At 41.8% G+C, this 22,666-nt stretch overlaps 1 protein-coding gene across 8 annotated transcripts in view; it reads right to left on the bottom strand.

Annotated features, from left to right (window-relative positions):
* ACACA (acetyl-CoA carboxylase alpha) overlaps positions 1-22,666 on the bottom strand; it is a 280,148-nt gene that overhangs the window by 213,255 nt on the left and 44,227 nt on the right. For all 8 annotated transcript variants that reach the window (XM_087883446.1, XM_060693230.2, XM_087883447.1 and 5 more), the window contains 8 exons: positions 19,656-19,794; positions 17,871-17,980; positions 14,987-15,068; positions 13,620-13,718; positions 8,616-8,722; positions 7,425-7,535; positions 4,244-4,453; positions 275-445 (listed from right to left, as the gene is read on the bottom strand). In XM_087883446.1, coding sequence (XP_087739572.1) covers positions 275-445; positions 4,244-4,453; positions 7,425-7,535; positions 8,616-8,722; positions 13,620-13,718; positions 14,987-15,068; positions 17,871-17,980; positions 19,656-19,794 — 1,029 coding nt within the window. The remainder of the gene's footprint in view (positions 1-274; positions 446-4,243; positions 4,454-7,424; positions 7,536-8,615; positions 8,723-13,619; positions 13,719-14,986; positions 15,069-17,870; positions 17,981-19,655; positions 19,795-22,666) is intronic.

Here is a 22,666-nt window from a genome sequence, read left to right as displayed (position 1 = left end):
AACACACCCTCCCGTTTCAAAACAACCAGGGAAAGGGTTTTTTTTTTCCCAGCTGCCTAACGCAACACTTCACTTTCCAAAGCCAGAACTCTTCCCTTGCCTTATCAGCACTCTGATCTTGTTCCAAGTCCAGAACGACTCACTTCTTGCGACATTTGGAACAAATCCCACCTTCTCTAGATTTTGGAAGAACTGGTTATTCCAGCTGAAGTCTGCAGATTGGCCCATGCTTAGCAACTGGCTTCGGCCTTCCCACCGGGTCTTCTCAACTTACTTGGAGTTGAGCAGAAGGCAGGTTGACGTCAGCCACCATTTCTGTACAAGGATGCTCGACCTGCAGCCGAGGGTTTAGCTCCAAAAAGTAAAAACTCCCATCTTGGCTGTAAAGATATTCCACCGTCCCGGCACTGACGTAGCCCACCATCTTGGCGAGTTTGACCGCACACTGAAAAAAAGAGAGAAAGGGCTACTTTCAAAAGAGATCTTTTGAACCAAAACAACTTCATGAGGTCATTTTCTTGGGTAGTCCGCGAATTCAAGAGAATGGGCCCAAGGAACTCAGATCTGGTGATGACTATGGGACAATGGAACGCACCGCAACCCAGAATTATCATTCTGCTTCCCTACTTATTTCAAGATTGTTCACAAAAGCCATCTTGTTCCGATCAACTTTTAAAGCAAGGGGGCCATCTCAGTAGTAGCAGGAGCAGCACATTGGCAAACCTATCTAAGCTCAGAAGCTAAGCAGCATCAGGCCTGGTTAGTAGATGGATGGGAGACCACTCAGAAATCTCTAAGCGATAAAGTAGACCAGGGGTGTCAAACTCGATTTCATTGAGGGCCGCATGAGGGTGGGTTTCACCTTGGGGGGGGGAGGAGTAGGCGTGGCCACGGTAGGCATGGCCAGGGTGGGCGTGGCCAGGGTGGGCATGGCCAGCTTAACGTCACTCGTGTCAGGGGCACCTGTGGTGGCCAAGTGCTAAGGCAGGGCTTCCCTCAGATCCTCCCTCAATCTCATTATAATTTCCTCCCTTCCTTCCTTCCTTCCTTCCCTCCCTCCCTCCCTTCCTGTCTGTGATGGCTGGGCTGGTTGGCTGCCGTCATGAAGCAATTCATCCAAAGTCATTAACTGAGATGTCATGTGATCATAACCTGCAACTTCCTAATGGCTTCCCCAATGAATACAGGTAGTCCTTTTTTTTAAAAGAATGATTTATATGCCGCCCTTCTCCGGAGACTCAGGGCGGCTTACAATGCGTTAAGCAATAGCCTTCATACTTTTGTATATTTTTATACAAAGTCAGCTTATTGCCCCCACAAACTGGGTACTCATTTTACCTACCTTAGAAAGGATGGAAGGCTGAGTCAACCTTGAGCCTGGTGAGATTTGAACTTACAGTAATTGCAGACAGCTGGTGTTAATCACAATGCTTTTAGTCTGCTGAGGCAAGCCCTTGACTTACAACAGTTCATTTAGTGATGTTCAAAGTTACAACGACGCTGAAAAATGACTATTTTTCACAGTTACAACCTTTGCAGCATTCCCGTGTCCATGTAATCAAAATTCAGATGCTTGGCAACTGGTTCATACTTATGACTGGTACAGCATCCCGGGGTCATGTGATCACTTTTTGCGACCTTCTGACAAGCAAAGTCAACGGGGAACCCAGGTTCACTTAACAACCAGGTTACTAACTTATCAACTGCAGTGATTCTGTTCACAACTGTAGCAAGAAATGTTGTAAAATGGGGCAAAACTCAAATTCTCACTTAACAACGTGAATTTTGGGCTCAATTGTGGGCATAAGTTGAGGACTACCTGTATGTGAGAAGCCAGTTGTGGAGGTCACAAATGGGTATCACATGACCACAGGACACGACAACCATCACCAATGTGGGCAAACATTTATCCCTTCTGGAGGATTTCAACTTCCTCAATTCCCCAGCCAGCTTGCTTTAAGGTGTGTGGACTTCAACTTCCAGATTTCCCCAACCAGCATGCTGGCTGGGGAATTCTGGGAGCTGACCTCCACACATCTTAAATCCACCAAGGTTGAGAAACACTGTTCTAGATTGAATATTGATATTGTTTCCTGATTGCTTATTTGTAACCTACGGCTATCATTAAGTATTGTATCTTATGATTCTTGATGAACGTATCTTTTCTTTTATGCACACTGACAGCATATGCACCAAGATAAATTCCTTGTGTGTCCAATCACACCTGGCCAATAAAAATTGTATGTATGCTGATTAGTGTATATTTAAAGTGACAATAATGTTTCTATTCTATTGTATTCTATTGTATTCTACTCCATTCCATTCCATTCCATATATTCTATTCTATTCTATTCTATTCTATTCTATTCTATTCCATTCCATTCCATTCCATTCCATTCCATTCCATTCCATTCCATTCCATTCTATTCTTTCTATTCTAATTTCTTTTCTTTTCTATTCTATTCTATTCTATTCTATTCTATTCTATTCTATTCTATTCTATTCTATTCTATTCTATTCTATTCTATTCTATTCTATTAATATGAGTTGTTTATTCATGCACAAACTTCTCTAAGTACCTACAATACAGTCTTTATAAAATTGGGGAGCTAATTGGTTTCATATCAGACTGAAGATCAGTTGTGTTCTTCACACACATTTAATCAGATTACTGAGTTAATCCATTTTTGGTGCCATATTCTAAACTTAAATGAACCAGAGGCTTAAACTGGATAAGAGACTAAGTTACTCCCACTCACAAAACCAATTTAAGGCAAATACAGAACCAGCTTGGCATATTGTATGAATGCCTCTGCCAAATATTCCCCTGGCCTAGTTACATGTGCTGGATGAGTGCAGTATTGTGGGTTTCTCAAAATCCTCTTCTTTTGTTTCAATCATATTTCAAAGATGCTCCACTGAGCATAAAATAAAGCCTAAAGGCAACATGGTGTACATTGGCATACTACTTACACAAGTATCCCTCTAAGTTTCATTTATACAATACAGGTAAGTCCTCGATTTACAACAACAATTGTGCCCGAAATTTCTGTTGCTACGAGAAAACAGTTGTTAAATGAGTTTTGGCCCATTTTACAACCTTTCTCACCACCATTAAGTGAATCACTGCAGTTGTTGAGTTAATAAGAGGGTTGTTAAGCGAATCTGCCTTCCCCATTGAGTTGGCTTGACAGAAAGTCGCAACCCCTGAGACACTGCAACTGACATAAGTAGAAGTCAGTTGCCAAGTTTCTGAATTTTGATCATGTGACCACAGGGGAAATGCTGCGGTGGTCGTATGTATGAAAAATGGTCGTAGGTTACTTTTTTCAGTGCCATTGTAATTTTGAACAGTGATGGGATGGGATGGGATGGGATGGGATGGGATGGGACGGGACGGGACGGGACGGGACGGGACGGGACGGGATAGAAGAGAAGAGAAGAGAAGAGAAGAGAAGAGAAGAGAAGAGAAGAGAAGAGAAGAGAAGAGAAGAGAAGAGAAGAGAAGAGAAGAGAATTCTTTATTGGCCAAGTGTGATTGGACACACAAGGAATTTGTCTTCGGTGCATAAGGTCTCAATGTACATAAAAGCTATAAGAGATACCGTATTTTTCAGAGTAAAAGACGCACCTTTTTCCCCCTAAAAGGGGGTGAAAATTTAGGTGCGTTTTATACACCGAATGTAGGCCCGCCCACCCACTGGCCCCCACTCTTTGGCCTCTGCCTCCCAACAGTTACCTCCTTGCAAGCAAACAGCAAGAAAAAACAGCTCCTTTCAGCTTCAGCACAGCCTAATTAGCACAAGTTGATTGGATCGGCCTCCCGACTCTCAGCTGATTTGCTCTCAGCTGTTTTGCGCAGGGCTCTGCTGCTTGCTGCAAAGAGGTAAATTGCTGGAGCAGATTTTTTTTTTTCTTGTGCTAATCAAGCTATGCTGAAAACGAAACTGAAAGTAAAGCAGGCTGTTTGCTGCAACGAGGCAAAATTGCTCAGAGGCAGAGGGAGATTTCTTTTTCTTCTTTTCCTTTTTTTGGAGTTTTTTGGAGTCCTTTTTTTGGAGTCTTATACTCCAAAAAATACAGTAATAGCCATCGTAAAAATACATCATAATCGACATAAACAAACTGTTGTAAGTCGAGGACTACCTGTAGCAACAAACGAGCACCTAATTCTGACTCTTCCACCACAAATGTGAGGAGTGGGCTACAGTTCTCCCCTCTCAAAGTCAGAATTCCCACCTACCTGTTCCATATGTTCAAAGACAGCCAATGTTGCAATAGATGCTGGAGCCTCCTCAATAATCTTCTGATGCCGGCGCTGGACGGAACAGTCTCGGCCGAAGAGGGAGATGGCATTGCCATACTGGTCGGCAAGGATCTGGACCTCAAGGTGGCGGGATTGCTTAGCCAGTCGCATCACGAAGATCGGTGAGCCGGGCACCTCAGTTTGTACCTAAGAGTCAGACACAAGCAGGCAATGACCAAGCAATTCGGTTTTTAGCAGGGGAGTATATTTGCCAGGTTCAAAAGCCATTAAAAAAAGAGTCCCAAAGATCCTTTTTTAAACGGCAACTGGACTTTCAATTGATTTTTCCTTGAAGATGTTTCGCTTCACATCCAAGAAGCTTCTTCAGTTCTGCCTGAAGAGTGAAGGATGGAAGCATTTATATTCCTTGCAGTCATCTGGTCGTTAGCACTCCTTCTGAGAGTTGTTGAGACCACTTGGAGGTTTATTTGTGCCCTCAGAGTCATCTGAAGAGTGCAAACAGGTGTGGAGCATTCTTGGAACTGCTGAAAGGACTGTGTTGTAAACAGGAGAGAGGTGGTGTCGTATCCCACCCGTTCGGTTGAGAGAGGGCTGTTCAATTTTGACATAGATGGCCTCTTTGACCCCTCTTTCAAACCAACTGTCCTCTCTGTCCAGAATGTGGATTTCGCTATCTTCAAAAGAGTGACCTTTGTCTTTTAAATGCAGATGGCCTTCTGAATCTTGTCCTGATGGGTTTGTTCTCCTATGTTGTGCCATGCATTTGTGATATATATATATATGATATTTTTTCCTATGTAGATCAAGTTGTTAAATGGCCATAGTGGGATGATATCTCAAAATCATCACTTTCAGGCTTGTCAGACATTTTGTGTTGTTTGTTCTGAGACTTATGGGAGACTGGGATAGCACTATTTCTGTCTTTTGGGACTTCATCAGCCAGATATCATCCCACTATGGCCATTTAACAACTTGATGTACATAGGAAAAAACCCTATGTACATTCATTGTACCTATATAATTCATTGAACCTATGAATTAAAAAGAATAAATATTTGACCTTTACAGGGAGGAGTCATAAAATATGGGTGTGACTGGCCGATGAAGTCCAAAAAGACAGAAATAGTGCTATCCCAGTCTCCCATAAGTCTCAGAACAAACAACACAAAATGTCTGACAAGCCTAAAAGTGATGATTTGAGATATCATCCCACTATGGCCATTTAACAACTTGATCTACATAGGAAAAAACCCTGACTACAAAAATATCATACATTTGAACCTATGAATTAAAAAGAATATATATATGTATGTGTGTGTGTATATATATATATCACATTGCTCAGTTTGTGTCTAGGTGTTTTATCCTCGAGGTATCCTTTGAAAGACCCAGATCAACCTCCAAATGGCCTCAACGATTTTCTTCCTTCCATTTGCCACCATTCATTCAGAACTGAGGAAGCTTCCTGGATGAGAGGTGAAAGGTTTTCAAGGAAAAACCAAGAAAGTCCAGTTGCCTTTTGAAAAAAAAAAACACCTCTGGGACCACCCTGAGCTGGATGACTAAGAATCTCCGTAGACATTAAGAAAAAGTGTTTCCCTCCCCCACAGATCATTAGTTCACCCAGTGTAGTGGGAGGAAGGAATGGCCTTGAGGGACAGGAAGAAGAGATTATCAAGAAAATGATCAGATAAAAGAAACTTGAGTCTGGAACAGAATGTAACCCAAGAAAGCCTCTCAGGCAAGAGCTTTCCTAGCTTTCACGAAGATTAAGTGGGGGAGAGGAAGCAACGTTCTGAGTTGCAAGATTAAAGTCAGCCATTCACGGCCCAGTGGTGGAATTCAGCCGGTTCCGTCCGGTTCGTGCGAACCGGTAGCGGCGACTGCGGGAGACCTCGCCCACCCACTCGAACATAATGCGTGACTACTGCACATGTGCAGAAGGCCGTGAGCATGGGCAGAGGTGGCGCGTGCGCTCACATTTGCAAACCAGTAGGGAAGGTAAGTGAATCCCACCTCTGACGGATGAGCAGATTAGAAACCAAAGACCAATATTACTTATATTATATATTTTCATTATAAAAGTATAGTAATAGAATCCTGCAAATTTTCATTGTGCTTTCTCTCTCCTTCTCTTTATTTTCATGAGAACTCGGGAGGGTCCCCAGAATTCCCCACACTTTCACAATTACCCAGCTAGTACCCATACAGATGTATGGCCCTCAAGTCCCAGAATTCCCTGCTAGCATGCTTTAACCGGTGTGGACTTCGATTCCCAGAATTCGCCAGCCAGGATACGTTAAGATGTGCAGATGTCAACTTCTAGAATTCCACAGCTAGCATGCTTTAAGGAGCGTGGACTTCATCTCCCAGAATTCCCCAGCCAGCAGGCTTTAAGTTGTGCAGACCCCAGCTCCCAAAATTCCCCAGCCAGCATGATTTAATGTGTGTGGACTTCAACTCCCAGAATTCCCCAGTCAGCACGATGGCTGGGGAATTCTGGGACTTCCACACATCTTAAAACAGCCAAGATTGAGAAGCATTGGGCTAGGAGCTGACAATACTTAACAGATCAGGGATGGGGAACTATAGCCTTTTTATGATTTATAGACTTCAATTCCCAGAATTCCCCAGTCAGAATGATAGCTGGGGAATTCTGGGACTTCCAAATATCTCGAAACAGCCAAGATTGAGAAGCATTGTACTAGGAGCTAACAATACCTAGTAGATCAGTGGGTGGGAACCTATGGCCCTTTTATGACTTGTGGACTTCAACTACCAGAATTCCCCAGTCAACTTGATGGCTGTGGAATTCTGGGACTTCCACGCATCTTAAAACAGCCAAGACTGAAAAGCACTGGGCTAGGAGTTGACAATACCTAGTAGATCAGGGGTGGAATGGTACCTATGGCCCTTTCATGACTTGTGGACTTCAACTCCCAGAATTCCCCAGTCCTCACGATGACTGGCTCACAAATTCTGGGAGTTGAAGTCCACAGGTCTTAAAGGGGCCACCATTCCCCACCTCTGTAATAGAACCATTGGGCCTCATATTGCCTTTTTTAACCAATCAATCATTTCTAATCTGGAGAGTCTAAGATTTGGAATTTCAAGACATTTCGCCAGACTAAGGAAATATGCCCTAGAAGAAACATACCTGTCTAAAAAGGTTGGGAAAATCATCGGCATTGTTTACTTTCCGGATTCCTTTCCCTCCTCCTCCTTCAGAGGCTTTGATCATAACCGGATAACCAATAGCTTCGGCAGCCTGAATGCAAGGTAAGCCACAAATGAATGAGATTTATTACAAGATCGATAATTGTCCTTAAGTTTCTGGACAGGTAGAAAAAAAAAAAAGAGCCCCACCCCCATCACAACTCCAAAATTCAGCAAGGCCAACAAAGTAGCCTCCTAAAATTTAGGGGTCTTCCATCTTTAATCTTAGATCTACTTCTCCACTCAAGAGTGGTGTATATTCTGAGGGTGCTCTTGGATTCTTGGCTCCTGTTTAAAGGGCAGGGGATACCTGTGGCCAAGCACACCTTTGCACAGCTGCCCCTTCCTGAATCCTCCAAGACGATCACTCAATGCCTTTTTCATCTCATGACTTGACTACTGCAATGCAAGCTACATGGGGCTGCCCTTGAAGACTACTCAGAAGCTTCAACTGGTCCAGAATGTAGTAGCCTGGTCAGCGGTAGGCTTGCCTCAGTATATCTTTGTGATATTTGTTACTTCGCAAGCTCCACTGGTTACCAGTACAGGTAGTCCTCGACTTACAAACAGTTCCTTTAGCGACTGTCCGAAGTTACAAAGGCACTGGCAAAAGTGACTTATGACCATTTTTCACACTTAATGACTGTTGCAGCATCCCCACGGTCACGTAATTTACATTCAGATGCTTGACAAACTGACTCGCATGTATGACGGTTGCAGTGTCCCAAGGTCCAGTGATCGCTTTTTGCAACCTTCTGACAAGCAAAGTCAATGGGGAAGGCAGATTCACTTAGCAACCGGGTTACTAATTTAACAACCACAGTGATTCATTAAGGCAAGAAAAGTTGTAAAATGGGGCAAAACTCACTTAACAAATTTCTCATTTAGCAACAGAAATTTTGGGATCAGTTGTGGTCATAAATTGAGGACTACCTGTATACCTCAAGGTACCTATTCAGATAATCCACACATCTTCAAACATCTTGAAGGTTAAGAAACAGCGATCGAATAAATACACAAATGCTTCTGCGTTTAGCACTTAGCTCCAGAGCTTGAGACACAAAAGTAGGATGTTGTATTCATGGCTGAAAGTTCAGCTCTATGGATAAGATACTTCAGCGGCCATGCTTACCCTCAAGCCATGATCCACATCCGTCACGCAGCCCTTCTCATATAGTTCCTCGGGAACGTTCAAGATCCGCTTTTGAAAGTCGTTTTCTTGCCAATCTACCTGGAGACCTGAAAGCCAGAAGATTTGTGATGATCCAGACACAGGTGTGTTCTAAATTTAATTCGTTTCCCATTGAACTCGAAGGAATATTTGAGAGGGTCCTTGGTCCTCTCTGAGCTTGCTTGTTTCCTTACCCAAACTAGGTTAGATCATCAGTGCTAGTGAGGAGTCGGGTTTGCTCTCAATTTAAATTCTATTGGGTCCCCTGTAAGTGTTGGTGGGGGTCGTCTTAGAGGCTATTTGGTTGAGCTGTTTACTGTTGGTTAGTTTGGCAGTTCCTTGATTGGGGTATTGTTTTCTTGATTGTTGGTTTGATGTTAACCTTGGAGTTAATCTATGCCAGGTGTCAGCAACCTGTGGCTCTGGAGCCGCATGCGGCTCTTTTGTCCCCCTGCTGTGGCTCCCTGTCGGCTGAACCCATCACAGGCCGGCCCCGCCCCTCGCCCTCCCAGTCACTCCTTGCCTGGCCTGAGAGAAAGAGATGAAAAAGAGAGAGAGTGAGGGAGAGAGAGGGGCAATACAGAGAGAGAGAGAGAGAGAGAGAGAGAGAGAGAAAGAGAGAAAGAGAAAGAGACAGAGGGAGGAAGAAAAAGAAAGAGAGACACAGAGAGAGACACACAGAGAGAGATACCTGTTTCCCACAGAAAACACTTGGAGCCACAAAACCTGGGTAGGCGTGGCTGGGGTGTGTGTCATGTGACTGGATGGGAGTGAGTGATGTCAAGTTGGCCACACCCACCCAGGTTTTGTGGCTCCTGGCGTTTTCTTTTCTGTGGGAAACGGGTCCAAATGGCTCTTTTGAGTGTTTAAGGTTACAGACCCCTGATCTATGCTCATCTGGGTGCTGATTGCAGGTAGGGAGATGGGGAAGAAACAAAAAGTCCCAAACAAGCTGCTAGAAGATAAACTGACAGCAAATCCCACTCCTTATTAGCACTGATGATATTATCTGCTCTGCTAATAAAGTTCTGCAAGAAAATAATCAAGCTCAGAGAGCACCAAGGACTCATTTCAACCCTGAGCTACAAATATTCTCTTTTAAAGGAACATTTCCTAATTGGTTTTTCTTTGAGTAATGACACACAAACCCATTACACAATCACAACCGGCACATTCAAATTGACTTAACGTGTTTTATCTACATTGGGTAAAAAAGGACATTCTGATAAGCTACTTGGGATAAGGAAGGAAAAAGTTTGGGAAGGACCATCCTGACTGAATTGGCAATACTGGTAGTCTTCCACTTACAACTGTTTGTTGAATGACCATTCAAATGTCACTGAAAAAGGTGACCTAGGACCAGGGGTGAAATCTACTTACGTTCCCTACCAGTTCGGAAGTGCACGCGCCACCCGCACACGGACCAGTGGTGAAATCTAAAATTTCGTGGCTTGGTGGTGGTGGGGTAATGCTTTCAAAAGGCTCTGAGATCCCAGCTGAGTTGCCTGATCGGCAGAGGCTATTTTTCTTTTAAATGCCTCTGACGATCAGGCAACTCAGCTTGGATTGTCAGAGACATTTAAAAGAAAAAAAGGGTTTTTTCTTTTAAATGCCTCTGATGATCCAAGCTGGGTTGCCTGATCAGCAGAGACTTTTTTTCTTTTAAAAGCCTCTGATGATCCCAGCTGAGCCGCGCAATCATCGGAGGCTTTTTTTTTTACTTTTAAAAGCATTTTTTTCAGCCAAAAAGGTTGTAGAAAAAATGCTTTCAAAAGTAAAAAAAAAAGCCTCTGATGATTGTGCGGCTCAGCTGGGCATGGGGGGGGGGCAGGGATTTTTGCAACCGGTTCTCCGAACCACCTGCCTCCATCGCTACCGGGAGCATTTCACCCCTGGCGCAGACCCTCTGCAAATGCACAGAGGGTAAAAAACAGGTTATTTCCTGGTTAAAACCAGGAAGTAACGACGACCGGGCGGGTGGGTGGAACCTCGCGCTGCCGTCGCTACCAGTTCTCCGAACCACCCGCCACCGTCGCTACCGATTCAGCCGAACCGGTCTGAACCGGTAGCATTTCACCCCTGCCTAGGACCGCTTTTCAAACTTACAGCATTCCCCACGGTTGTGTGATCAAAATCCAGACGCTTGGCCACTGACTCACATTTATGACGCCTGTGTCATGTGATCTCTTTTTGTGACCTTCTGACAAGCAAAGTCAATGGGGAAGGCAGATCCACTTAACAGCCGGGTTACTAACTTAACAACTGCAGTCTTTTATCTTAACCACTGTGGCAAGAAAGGTCGTAAAATGCGGGCAAAACTCATTTAACAAATGTTTCGCTTAGTAACAGTGGGCTCAGTGGTAGCCGTAAGTCAAGGACGACCTGCCTTTAAAAAGGGAGGGAAGAACCTTAAGCTAAACACTGCATTTCAGTCAATCCAATTCACTCCGCATAGCGACAAAATCAGAAGCGATCCTACCAGTTGTCTCCCCCAGAAATAATTTTCTCCTCAGTCTCCTCCAAACCATTTCTAAAAGCTATTGCATGCCAGAAAGGGATTGCAATACACTCTTCACCCTATTCTATTCTTTCCTAATTAGTTGCAAAATCAGGTCTCCAGATTTCAAAAGCCACTGCTTGGTATGAGTTCATTATCTGGATATAAATTTCGTCACCAGCATTTGAACTTTATGGAGTCAATTGTGTGGCTGTGAGCCAAAACCAGTGGTGGGATTCAGCCAGTTCGCACCTATTCGGGAGAACCGGTTGTTAACTTTCTAAGCAGTTTGGAGAACTGGTTGTTGGAAGAAATTTTTTCCCCCCTACTTTACAGGGCTAATCCTGTAAGGAAGGAAGGAAGGAAACATTCTGCTGTCGTTTCTAGCCTAATCTTTATTGCCCTGCTTACAGAAACTGCCTCTCTGGTTAACACTTATTACATTGTAACAGCTAAGGCAAAGCGCCCATCGACGTGAGTAATGTTGAGTTGGCCACGCCCACACGGTCACATGACCACCAAGCCATGCCTACCCAGCTGGCCATTAGGGCAGGGAACCGGTTGTTAAATTATTTGAATCCCACCACTGGCCAAAACTAAAGAAACTTTTTTAAAAAAGAAAAGAAAAGAAAGAGCAGGGGAAAAGGGTTACATCCACGGTTGGAGAATTTTCTCTCCAGGCAGAAAAGAGCCAATTGTTCATATCTCGGAAGTCTAGAATGAACCAAAATCCATACCGACCAATCTTTCTGCCTTGAATGGAAGCTATCTCTAAGCCAGGCTGCCATCCAGCCAAATTTAGCCACTCTTGAAAAGTTAAGCAGGATCAAATCTTGATAGAAGAAAATATTTGTAGCTGAGGATTGAACTATGGGGTCCTTGGTGCTCTCTGAGTATGGTGGTTTCCTTGCAGACGTCTCATTACCAAACTAGGTAACATCATCAGTGCTAGAAGAGAGTGAGGTTTCCTCTCAGGAATACATCTCAGATCTCCTGATATTGCAAAGCTTCTCTTTTTCTAGGCTTGGGCTAAATTTCCAGAAATGACTCTCTCCTTCCAGATGAGAATAAAGCATGCCCAACTAAAGATTGTCCAGGGGATAACAGAATTGGAACCTTAGAGGTTTTCTAGTCCAACCCACTGCTCAAGCAGCGGGCCCTATACCATGTCAAACAAATAAATGATTGTCCAAACTCTTCTTAAAAACCTCTCATATTAAGAGATTACGATATCATATGCAGTACTGTTGCTGTTATTATTTGATTGTTTGACATTTATATCTCTATACTTGCAATTTTGTATCGTCTTTCTTTTGTTAAACTAAAACAAGCATGTTGTCAAGCTTCGTTGTTATCTCCAAATAAATGAATTTCCAAACGCCCGATCTTTGAGGAAATTTTTCTCTTTATTGAGCATAACGAACTGAGCCTGACTCAATGCGCAGTTAGCACTGAACTTTGCCCCCCCCCAAAACCTCTCTTTCCAGTTCCTAATTCTCTGCGTCTCATTGGCCATTTTCCAAGCCACTCTACTCATCCCATCTCTGTCAGTTCACAGGAATGTCGCCCTCCCATCCCATCTCCGTGGAGACAGTTCTTCAGGGGAATTAAGAAGGTGAAAGTTCAAGCCTCTCCTCTCATTCCTTATGGCAGCTTGGAAGCTGACACATGTTTTATTATATAATTGCACAGGTAGTCCTCAATTTATAATTGCTCACTTAGTGACCATTCAAAGTTACGGCATTGAAAAATGTGACTTATGACCGTTTTTCATAGATACAACCTTTGCAGCATCCCCATGATCATGTGATCAAACTTCAGATGGTTGGTATTTGGTTCATATTTATGACCATTGCCGTGTCCCAAGGTTAGGTGATCAGCTTTTGCAGCCTTCTCACAAGCAAAATCAATGGGGAAGCCAGATTCGCTTAACAACTTATCGACTGCAGTGATTCATTTAACAACTGTGGCAAGAAAGGTTGTAAAATGGGGCAAAACTCACTTAACAACAGAAATTTTGGGCTCAGTTGTGGTCGAAGTGGAAGACTACCTGTATCTGTATGGAAGGGAGTTGGAAGTAACCCTTTTTTAATTTTTATATCACTTTCTAAATTTTCCTCATTCCCCTCACTTCCCTCTAGCACTGATGACATTACCTAGTTCGGTAATGAAACGTTTGCTAGAAAACTACTAAGCTCTGATAGCACCAAAAAGTCACCCAGGGTCAAATCTGCTTACTACCCTGTTTCCCCCAAAATAAGACATCCCCTGATAATAAGCCCAATCGGGCTTTTGAGTGCATGGCAATAAGGGAAAGCGCTTATTTCAGGGTTAAAATATATATATAAGACTGGGTCTTATTTTCGGGGAAACAGGGCCTCCCGTATCATTTCTCAGGGTTTATTTTAAACAACATTGCCATATGGAGGAATTTGGTCCATAGTCACATGATCTTGAACACGTCTTACCGCTGCCACTCCATGGAAGGGTAGGGATACCCGCAGTTTGCGCCACTATAGAAGAGGCAATTTTATCTCCTAATGCCCACATCGCTTGGCTTGGGGGACCTAAAAAAAATAAACAAATTAACAAAGGTTCAGCAACAAGATCAAAATTGTTCTTTTCATTTACTAGCACTGATTTACTGAACGCCACACGGCTTATCATGTCCACCTCAAATGTGTTAATTGCTTTCCTAGATATTCCACCTACAGCCACTGTTTTTGGGGACAGTGTTTTATTCCTCATTTTGTTCTATTTCTTCAGGATTTTCTTCTCAAGCTGACTCCTTTTCTTTTTTTTTTCCAACACTCCTGTGCTTTTTATATATATATATAATTTTTAAAAAAAAATTAATATAAATATTCCATCTTCCCTTAAACAGTGTGTCATCTGGGTACAAATATCTCTGTGCAATAAGCATCAAAATTTACAACAGTATTCATTACACTGATATTAATTCTCTGATCTTACAATTGAACATAGTAAACCTATTCATTTTTCCCTCTTAACATATCTTCTAATAAGAATATGATAATAATACTAAGCATAATAATCCTGTCATAATAATAACAATCATCATATTGTTTACATCTCTTATCTTAACATATTTTCTACTTTTCCCTAATCTCCTTCTTTTATTTCCAACTTCCATTTTTATTCTCTAACCATCGATAAAATAATTCCCATATCATATAATATTCAGTTTGTTCTTTCTCCTTAATTGTAAACGTTAATCTGTTCATTTCTGCACATTCTAATAGTTTCCTAATCACCTTCTTATCAGTAGGGATCTCTTCACTTTTCCAGTTTTGTGCAAATACAATTCTAGCTGCAGTTAATACATGGATAATTAAATATGTGTTCTCTTTACTATAAGTTTCAGGTAAAATCCCCAAGAAAAATATTTCTGGTTTTAAATCAATGTGCTGCTTTATCATCTTTTCCAGCCATGTATGTATTTTTGTCCAGTATTTTTTTTTTGCTTCTACACATGTCCACCACATATGATATAATAAGACTCAGGTATTGGTGGCACTTCCAACATTTGGCTGACTTATCTTTGAATATCTTAGCCAATCTCGCTGGTGCGAAGTGCCATCTATAAAACATCTTATACAGATTTTCTTCATATGCATTTAACATCGTTAATTTGTAGTTCCTGTCCCACAGTTTCTGCCACTCCTGTGCTTTTGAGGGACCATCAGAATACAATGAGGAGAAGAGCCATTCCATTCCTAACTGTTAAGCTGTTTTCTTCTGGCTGGACCCCCATGAGTCCCCTTGCAACAATAAACTAACTGGATCTATTTCAGACAAACTTTGAACACTTTACCCATGAAAGCAATGCTGTTTTTGTGGAGCAGTTCTGGAAGCTTGGGATTCTCTGACGCATGGCCCCAGCCGGCCCACACAGCCTGGAATTAGAAAAAAAGAAGTCAGATTTCCTTGCGAGGAGATCTAAAACAAATACAGTAGTCCTCGACTTACATTTGTTCATTTAGTGACCATTTGAAGTTACAACGGCACTGGAAAAAAGTAATTTATGACCATTTTTCACACTTACAACTTTTGCAGAATCCCCATGGTCATGTGATTTACATTTGGATCCTTGGCAACTGATTCGTATTTATGACGGCTGCAGCGTCCCAAGGTCACATGATCCCCTTTCGCGACTTTCTGACGAGCAAAGTCAATGGGGAAGCCAGACTCAGTTAACAACTGGGTGACTAACTTAACACCTGCAGTGATTCACTTAACAACTGTGGCAAAAAATATATATCGTAAAATGGGGGCAAAACTCACTTAACAAATGTCTCACTTAGCAACATAAATTCTGAGCTCAGTTGTGATCGTAAATCGAGAACTACCTGTATAGGTAGCCCTCGACTTACAACTACAATTGAACCTGGAATTTTGGTCATTAGTCATTGCAATCATAAATTGAATTTCCAGATTCGATTTTGCAACCGTTTTAACATGGTCATTAAGCAAGTCACCAATGGTCATTAAGTGAATCACATGGATGTAAGTCCAAATCCAGCTAAACAGGAATTTTTTGCCAGGAAATCATGACCAGAGGACATATACTGCGCTTCCCCGAAAATAAGACCCTGTCTTATATTTTTTTGAACCCTGAAATAAGCGCTCGACCTTATTACCATGCACTCAAAAGTCCAATTGGGCTTATTATCAGGGGATGTCTTATTTTGGGGGAAACAAAGTAATCAAGTGACCGCAGGATGCTACAACTGGTTGTAAATGTGAACCAGTTGCCAAGGGTCCAAAATGTGATTATATGACAGCGGAGATGGCACAACAGTTGTAACTTTGAGGATGGGTCATAAGTAACATTTGTCAAGTCTGTCATAACTTCAAATGTTGGTTAAGTGACCGATTAGAAATCAAGGACTACCTATAGAGAAAGATATTTGTGACTGCAACTCTCCCCCAGTTTAATTCACATTTTTGGATTGTACAGAAGCCAACAACATTCCACGCATCGTGGAATGGCATTCCATTCCAAACCGAACACAGGTATAAGCATGCCTTATAAATAAGTCTACATGAAGACACCTAAATTATTTCACACACTTCTAAAATATCTAGGAATATTCTGGCTTGTTTCTAAGATGTCAAATGTATCTTCATCCAGAATACTCCATTCAGAATAACAGAGTTGGAAGGGACCTTGGAGGTCTTCTAGTCCAACCCCCTGCTGAAGCAGAAAACCCTGTAACATTTCAGACAAACGACTGTCCAATCTCTTCTTAAAAACCTCCAGTGTTGGAGCACCCACAACTTCTGGAGGCAAATTGTTCCACTGGTTGATTATTCTCACTGTCAGGAAATTTCTCCTTAGTTCTAGGTTGCTTCTCTCCTTGATTAATTTCCATCCATCACTTCTTGTCCTGCCTTCAGGTGCTTTGGAGAATAGCTTGACTCCCTCTTCTTTCTGGCAGCCCCTGAGATATTGGAAGACTGCTATCATGTCTCCCCTGGTCCTTCTCTTCATCAAACTAGGCATACCCAATTCTAGCAACCATTCTTTGTATGTTTTAGCCTCCAGTCCCCTAACCATCTTTGGTGCTCCACTCTGCACTCTGTCTCATAGAATAGAATAGAATTCTTTATTGGCCAAGTGTGATTGGACACCCAAGGAATTTGTCTTTGGTGTATATGCTCTCAGTGTACATAAATATATATATACATACATACATGCATACATACATACATACATACATACATATATATATATATATATATATACATTCGTCAAGAATCATAAGATACAACACTTAGTGATAGTCATAGGATATTAATGACCAATCAAATCATACTAGGAAACAATAAAAACAATATAAGTTGTAAAGATACAAGCAACATGGATATACAAGAGCCTTGGTGGCGCAACAGACTAAAGTGCTGTTAACTAGCACCAGCTGCCTGCAATTACTGCAAGTTCGAATCTCACCAGGCTCAAGGTTGACTCAGCCTTCCATCCTTCCGAGGTAGGTAAAATGAGGACCCGGATTGTGGGGGCAATAAGCTGACTTTGTATAAAAAGGAACACCGCTTGTGGGGGGCCGAAAGCCCTACTAAGCAGGTATATGCAAAAGTATGAAGGCTATTGCTTAACGCATTGTAAGCCGCCCTGAGTCTCCGGAGAAGGGCGGCACATAAATTGAACTAATAAATAAATAAATAAATAAATAAATAAAATAGCCATAAGTGGGAAGAGATAGAAGAATAGTAACACAGTCTTAGTGAATAGTTTGACAGTGTTGAGGGGATTATTTGTTTAGCAGAGTGATGGCGTTTGGGAAAAAACTGTCCTTGTGTCTAGTTGTTCTGGTGTGCAGTGCTCTATTAGAGTCGTTTTGAGGGTAGGAGTTGAAACAATTTATGTCCAGGATGCGAGGGGTCTGTAAATATTTTCACAGCCCTCTTTTTTGACTCGTGCAGTATACAGGTCCTCAATGGAAGGCAGGTTGGCAGCAATTGTTTTTTCTGCAGTTCTAATAAACTATGGGAATTAAATAAACAATTGGCTTGGTCCACACAACATGCTAAGTTTTAATCAAGCCTAGTTTCCAAACCAAAGTGGATAGCATGCTTAGCTAAATCTACGCCGCAAACAATTATGTTAGAATAAAGCCACCTACATCCGTAATAAGCATTCTTTATTTTTTTAAAGTTCTGTATTTCCAGATTCTCACCTGCACAGGTATCCGTTTTGCAATTTCCAGTATCAGTTCCACGTTAGCATAGTTATTGTTATTCGGACCTCCGGGTACCGGAACGTAATGATCGGCCATTTTAATATATTCTGAAAATATGTAAAAGAAGAGTGTCAACTTGCAAAGCTTTCAAGTTGCCATAAGCATGAGGGAGGGAGAACTGATAGAAGCCTTGGTAGTACAGTGGTCTAAAGCACCCTGTTATTAAGACCAGCTGCCTGCAATTACTGCAGGTTCAAATCTCGCCAGGCTCAAGGTTGACTCAGCCTTCCATCCTTTCTAAGATAGGTAAATTGAGGACCCAGTTGTGTGGGCAATAAGCTGACTTTGTATAAATATACAAAAGAATGAAGACTATTCCTTAGCACATTGTAAGCCGTCCTGAGTCTCCGGAGAAGGGCGGCATATAAATCAAATTTAAAAAAAAACTGATAGAGCTGATTGATTACCCTAACTGAAATGCATTCCATACATTCTTCCTGACTGCAATCAGAAGGAGGGTGCTGGATTTCACAGCCAGCCAAAGTGGTTAATTGGAGAATGTGATTTATGACATGGCCAGAGAGGAGGGGAGACACAGGGTCATAGGGGAACGTAAATCTACGTGGGATTAGTTCTAACTGCATCCGAATATTGCCGAAATGGTGCTCCTCATAAATGACTGTATTTCTTTTGAAGTTCGGCTCATGGCTCATGAATTAATTAGGGCATCTTTCGGAAACTTCACAAAGAGGCTATTTTGGTTGCTCATTCAATTGGCTACTTCTACATTTCCAAATCAGTTTTTAAAAAAAAGAAGAATACGTGTATCAATTGAGCTTAAGATTCATGAGGGAACAATTCTTTTGGGATTTCTTTTGCTTTAAAAAAAAAAGGGGGACTTAATGACTACAAACAGAACCAAGGTGCTTCCTTGAAGAATTTATTTATTTTTTATTCATTCATTCATTCATTCATTCATTCATTCATTCATTCATTCAATTACTATAGCTGCCCATCTCAACTAAGTGATTCTGGGAGGCTTAGAAGTCTAAAATTATAAAACAGTATAAAAACATCCACAATATAATTAAGTAGAAACAGCAACCGTGATGATTAGTCAACTATTAGTAAGACCAAGTGACATGGCTCAAAGCATATTCTGAACCACAGGCCCAGGTACATCATTGAAGTGACTCCCTGAAAAAATGCTACATGTTCATTGTCTGACTATTGGAGTAATATATAGGTAGTCCTCGACTTACAACAGTTCTGTTAGTGACTGTTTGAAGTTACAACGGCACTGAAAAAAGTTACTTACTTAGATCATTTTTCTCAGTTGCTGAACGCAATGAAATTTCATTTTAATGTACGCTGATTAGTGCATATTTAAAGTGACAATAATTTTTCTATTCTATTGTATTCTATTGTATTCTACTCCATTCCATTCCATATTTTTTATTCTATTCTATTCTATTCTATTCTATTCTATTCTATTCTATTCTATTCTATTCTATTCTATTCTATTCTATTCTATTCTATTCTATTCTATTCTATTCTATTCCATTCCATTCCATTCCATATTTTCTATTCTATTCTATTCTATTCTATTCTATTCTATTCTATTCTATTCCATTCCATTCCATTCCATATTTTCTATTCTATTCTATTCTATTCTATTCTATTCTATTCTATTCTATTCTATTCTATTCTATTCTATTCTAATTTCTTTTCTATTCCATTCCATTCCCATTCCCATATGAAAAGCATAGTCCTTAAGCTCACCTGCATTGGCTTTTAAATCTTCAGGTGTCACCATAACCACGAAACGAATGGCTCGCTCATTCCGGAACATCTCATAAGACCAACGTCTGATGGACCTCATGCATTTGACGGCAGCTATCCCGTTATTGGCAATGAGAACCTAGATGGAGAAGAAAAATGGGGGGAAAGGATAAAATGGTTCAGATTTACAATCATCAATCAAACTGGGACATAACTATCTGGACAGCCCAACTGACACAGACATATGTCCACATTGCTCAGATTAATGGGCAGAAAGCGCTTACGACCACAATTTAGCCCCAAATGTTTGTTGCTAAGTGATACAGCTGTTAAGTGAATTTGCTCCATTTTATGACCTTTCATGCCGTAATTGTTAAATGAATCACTGCAGCTGTTAAGTTAGTAGCACGGCTCTTAAGTGAATCTGGCCTTCCCATTGACTTTGCTTGTCAGAGGTTCGTAAAGGGTGATCACATCACTGTTGTGACCTAGGCTTACTGAGTAATTACAATACACAATTAGTCCCAAACAAACTTATTTTATTGTAACAGCTGAGAATTACGTTCATTCACAGCTGAATCCCAATTAGCTGCAAAACAAGTTCTTCGGAACAAGTCCTTTGGGATAATTACCAATCTTCATCTTCTTTGATACCCACCCAAAGGTCTTACTTGGCAAAGCCCCACAAAGTTCAGAAACAAACAAGAGATGCTGACTGGAAACAGAGTTAGCAACACTGCTTTCCTGCAAAAGGCCCAAGTGCCTCTGTGTCTCTTTTAAGCCTTGTGGGAGGGGCCAATCATCTCCTGGCCTTACTCCCGAGTCGTCCCTTTTGCTTTAGCTGCTCTTGCCTTCTGGCAGCTCAGCGCATGTGTGCACTAGGAACAGGCTCCTCCTGTTCCTCTGCCTCTCTGCTGTCCGACTCTGGAAGTTCCAGAGTCCACGCATCACTCCCAGATGGCCCTGGCCCCATCTCTGCCTCCGACGCAGAGCCCTTGTCCGAGCCTTCCCCAGACTCCAGGACTGGCCCATGTTCCTCTCCAGCCTCCTCACTGTCCGATTCCGCTACCAGCTCCAAAGGCTGCTGGCGGACAACACTAACCTCGGGACACTGCAACCGTCATAACTATGAGACAGTATGAATTTTGATCACGTGACAATGGGGATGCTGCAACAGTTGTAAGGGTGAAAAGCGGTCATAAGTCACTTTTTTACAGGGACGCTGCAACTTCGAATGGTCACTAAATGAACTGTTGTAAATCAAGGACTACCTGTATTTGAATAATGAATACTGATACTACGGTATTATTATTATAGTTGTTATTACTTTGTTGTTTTGTATGCAGTGGTGGGCTGCTGCATGGTCGCAAGGGTTTGGGCGAATCCTTAGCTTTGATCGCTGGCTGGGCCCTCCCACCACCCTTGTGCTATGCTTTCCATTTATAACTAACTTTTTGGCTCCTTGGCTGGCCCAGCTGTGATCCGCGCTGCCCCTGCTTTACTCACCGGAGCTGCCTGAGTTGATTAGGAGCACGTTTGAAGCTCCGTTTCTCTCCCAAAGCGCACTCACAACCAATGAACCCTATGATAAAGTAGGTGCAGACCACCTCTGTTTGTATGTACACTGAAAGCTTATGCCCTGGAGACAAAATCTTTGTGTGTCTAACCAGTTGGCCAAATAAAGGTATTCTATTCTATTCTATTCTATTCTATTCTATTCTATTCTATTCTATTCTATTCTATTCTATTCTATTCTATTCTATTCTCGATGAAGATTTCTATTCTATTCTATTCTGAATAAAAATTTCTATTCTATTCTTTTCTATTCTATTCTCGATAAAGATTTCTGTTCTATTCTATTCTGAATAAAAATTTCTATTCTATTCTAAATAAAGATTTCTATTCTTTTCTATTCTAATAAAAGATTTCTATTCTATTCCATTCCATTCCCAATAAATATTCTATTCCGTTCCATTCTGTTCCATTCCATTCCATTCGATTCCAATTCTATTTTTTTCTACCATGTTTCCCTGAAAATAAGACCCTGTCTTATATTTTTTTGAACCCTGAAATAAATGGTTGGCCTTATTTTCGGGGAGCTCTTATTATTTTGGGGCGCGTGGAGCAAGAATGGGGCTCCTCTTGCTGTCTTACCTGATTTCCAGGTCTGGGTTTAAAAATTTTCAGGGAGGGCTTATTTTCGGGAGGAGGCTTATTTTAGCGCATGCACTCAAAAGCCTGATTGGGCTTATTATCAGGGGAGGTCTTATTTTCGGGGAAACAGGGTAAGTTAAACAGGGACTTTAAAGAACCTACATAATTATGCCATGGGGTTGAGACTTCTCTGTTTCTACCGTACTCAAAGTAACAAGAATCGCACAATTATGCATTATTATTTTTTTAATTTTTGGATTTATATACCACCCTACTCCCAGAGGACTCAGGGCAGTGAACAGCCAAAAGATAAAACACACATAATACAAAATTTAAAAAACCATATAAAAACACATTAAATAATTTGGCCCATACAGATTAAAACACCCCTATTGTTTTAAAACAAATTTAAAATTAACAATTAAGAGGAAGTTAGGCCAGGCCAGCCTGTTGAAATAAAAAGGGCTTGAAGGCACAGCAGAAAGTGCATAAATCCGGGATCCTCCGTATCTACGGTGGGAGCTCATTCCAGATGGCAGGTGCCCCCACAAAGAAGGCTCTCCCCCTGGGGGCCACCAGTCGACACTGTTTGGCCGACGGCACCCTGAGGAGCCCCTCTCTATGGGAGCGTACTGGCCGGTGAGAGGCTACTGGTGGCAGAAGGCAGTCTCGTAAGTACCAGGTCCTAAACCATGGTGCTCTCTAAAAATGGTAACCAAAACCTTGAAGCGCACCCGGAAGACCACCGGGAGCCAGTGCAGCTCACGCAGGAGAGGTGTTACATGGGAACGCCACATTGCTCCCATAGCCACCCGCGCGGCCACATTCTGGACCAGTTGGAGCCTCCGGGTTCTCCT

This window comes from Pantherophis guttatus, chromosome 1 (assembly GCF_059756535.1).
Source record: "Pantherophis guttatus breed Tessera chromosome 1, ASM5975653v1, whole genome shotgun sequence".
NCBI classification, from domain to species: Eukaryota; Metazoa; Chordata; class Lepidosauria; order Squamata; family Colubridae; genus Pantherophis; species Pantherophis guttatus.
Note: the sequence above shows the minus strand (reverse complement) of the source record. Positions and strands in the feature narration are given on the sequence as shown.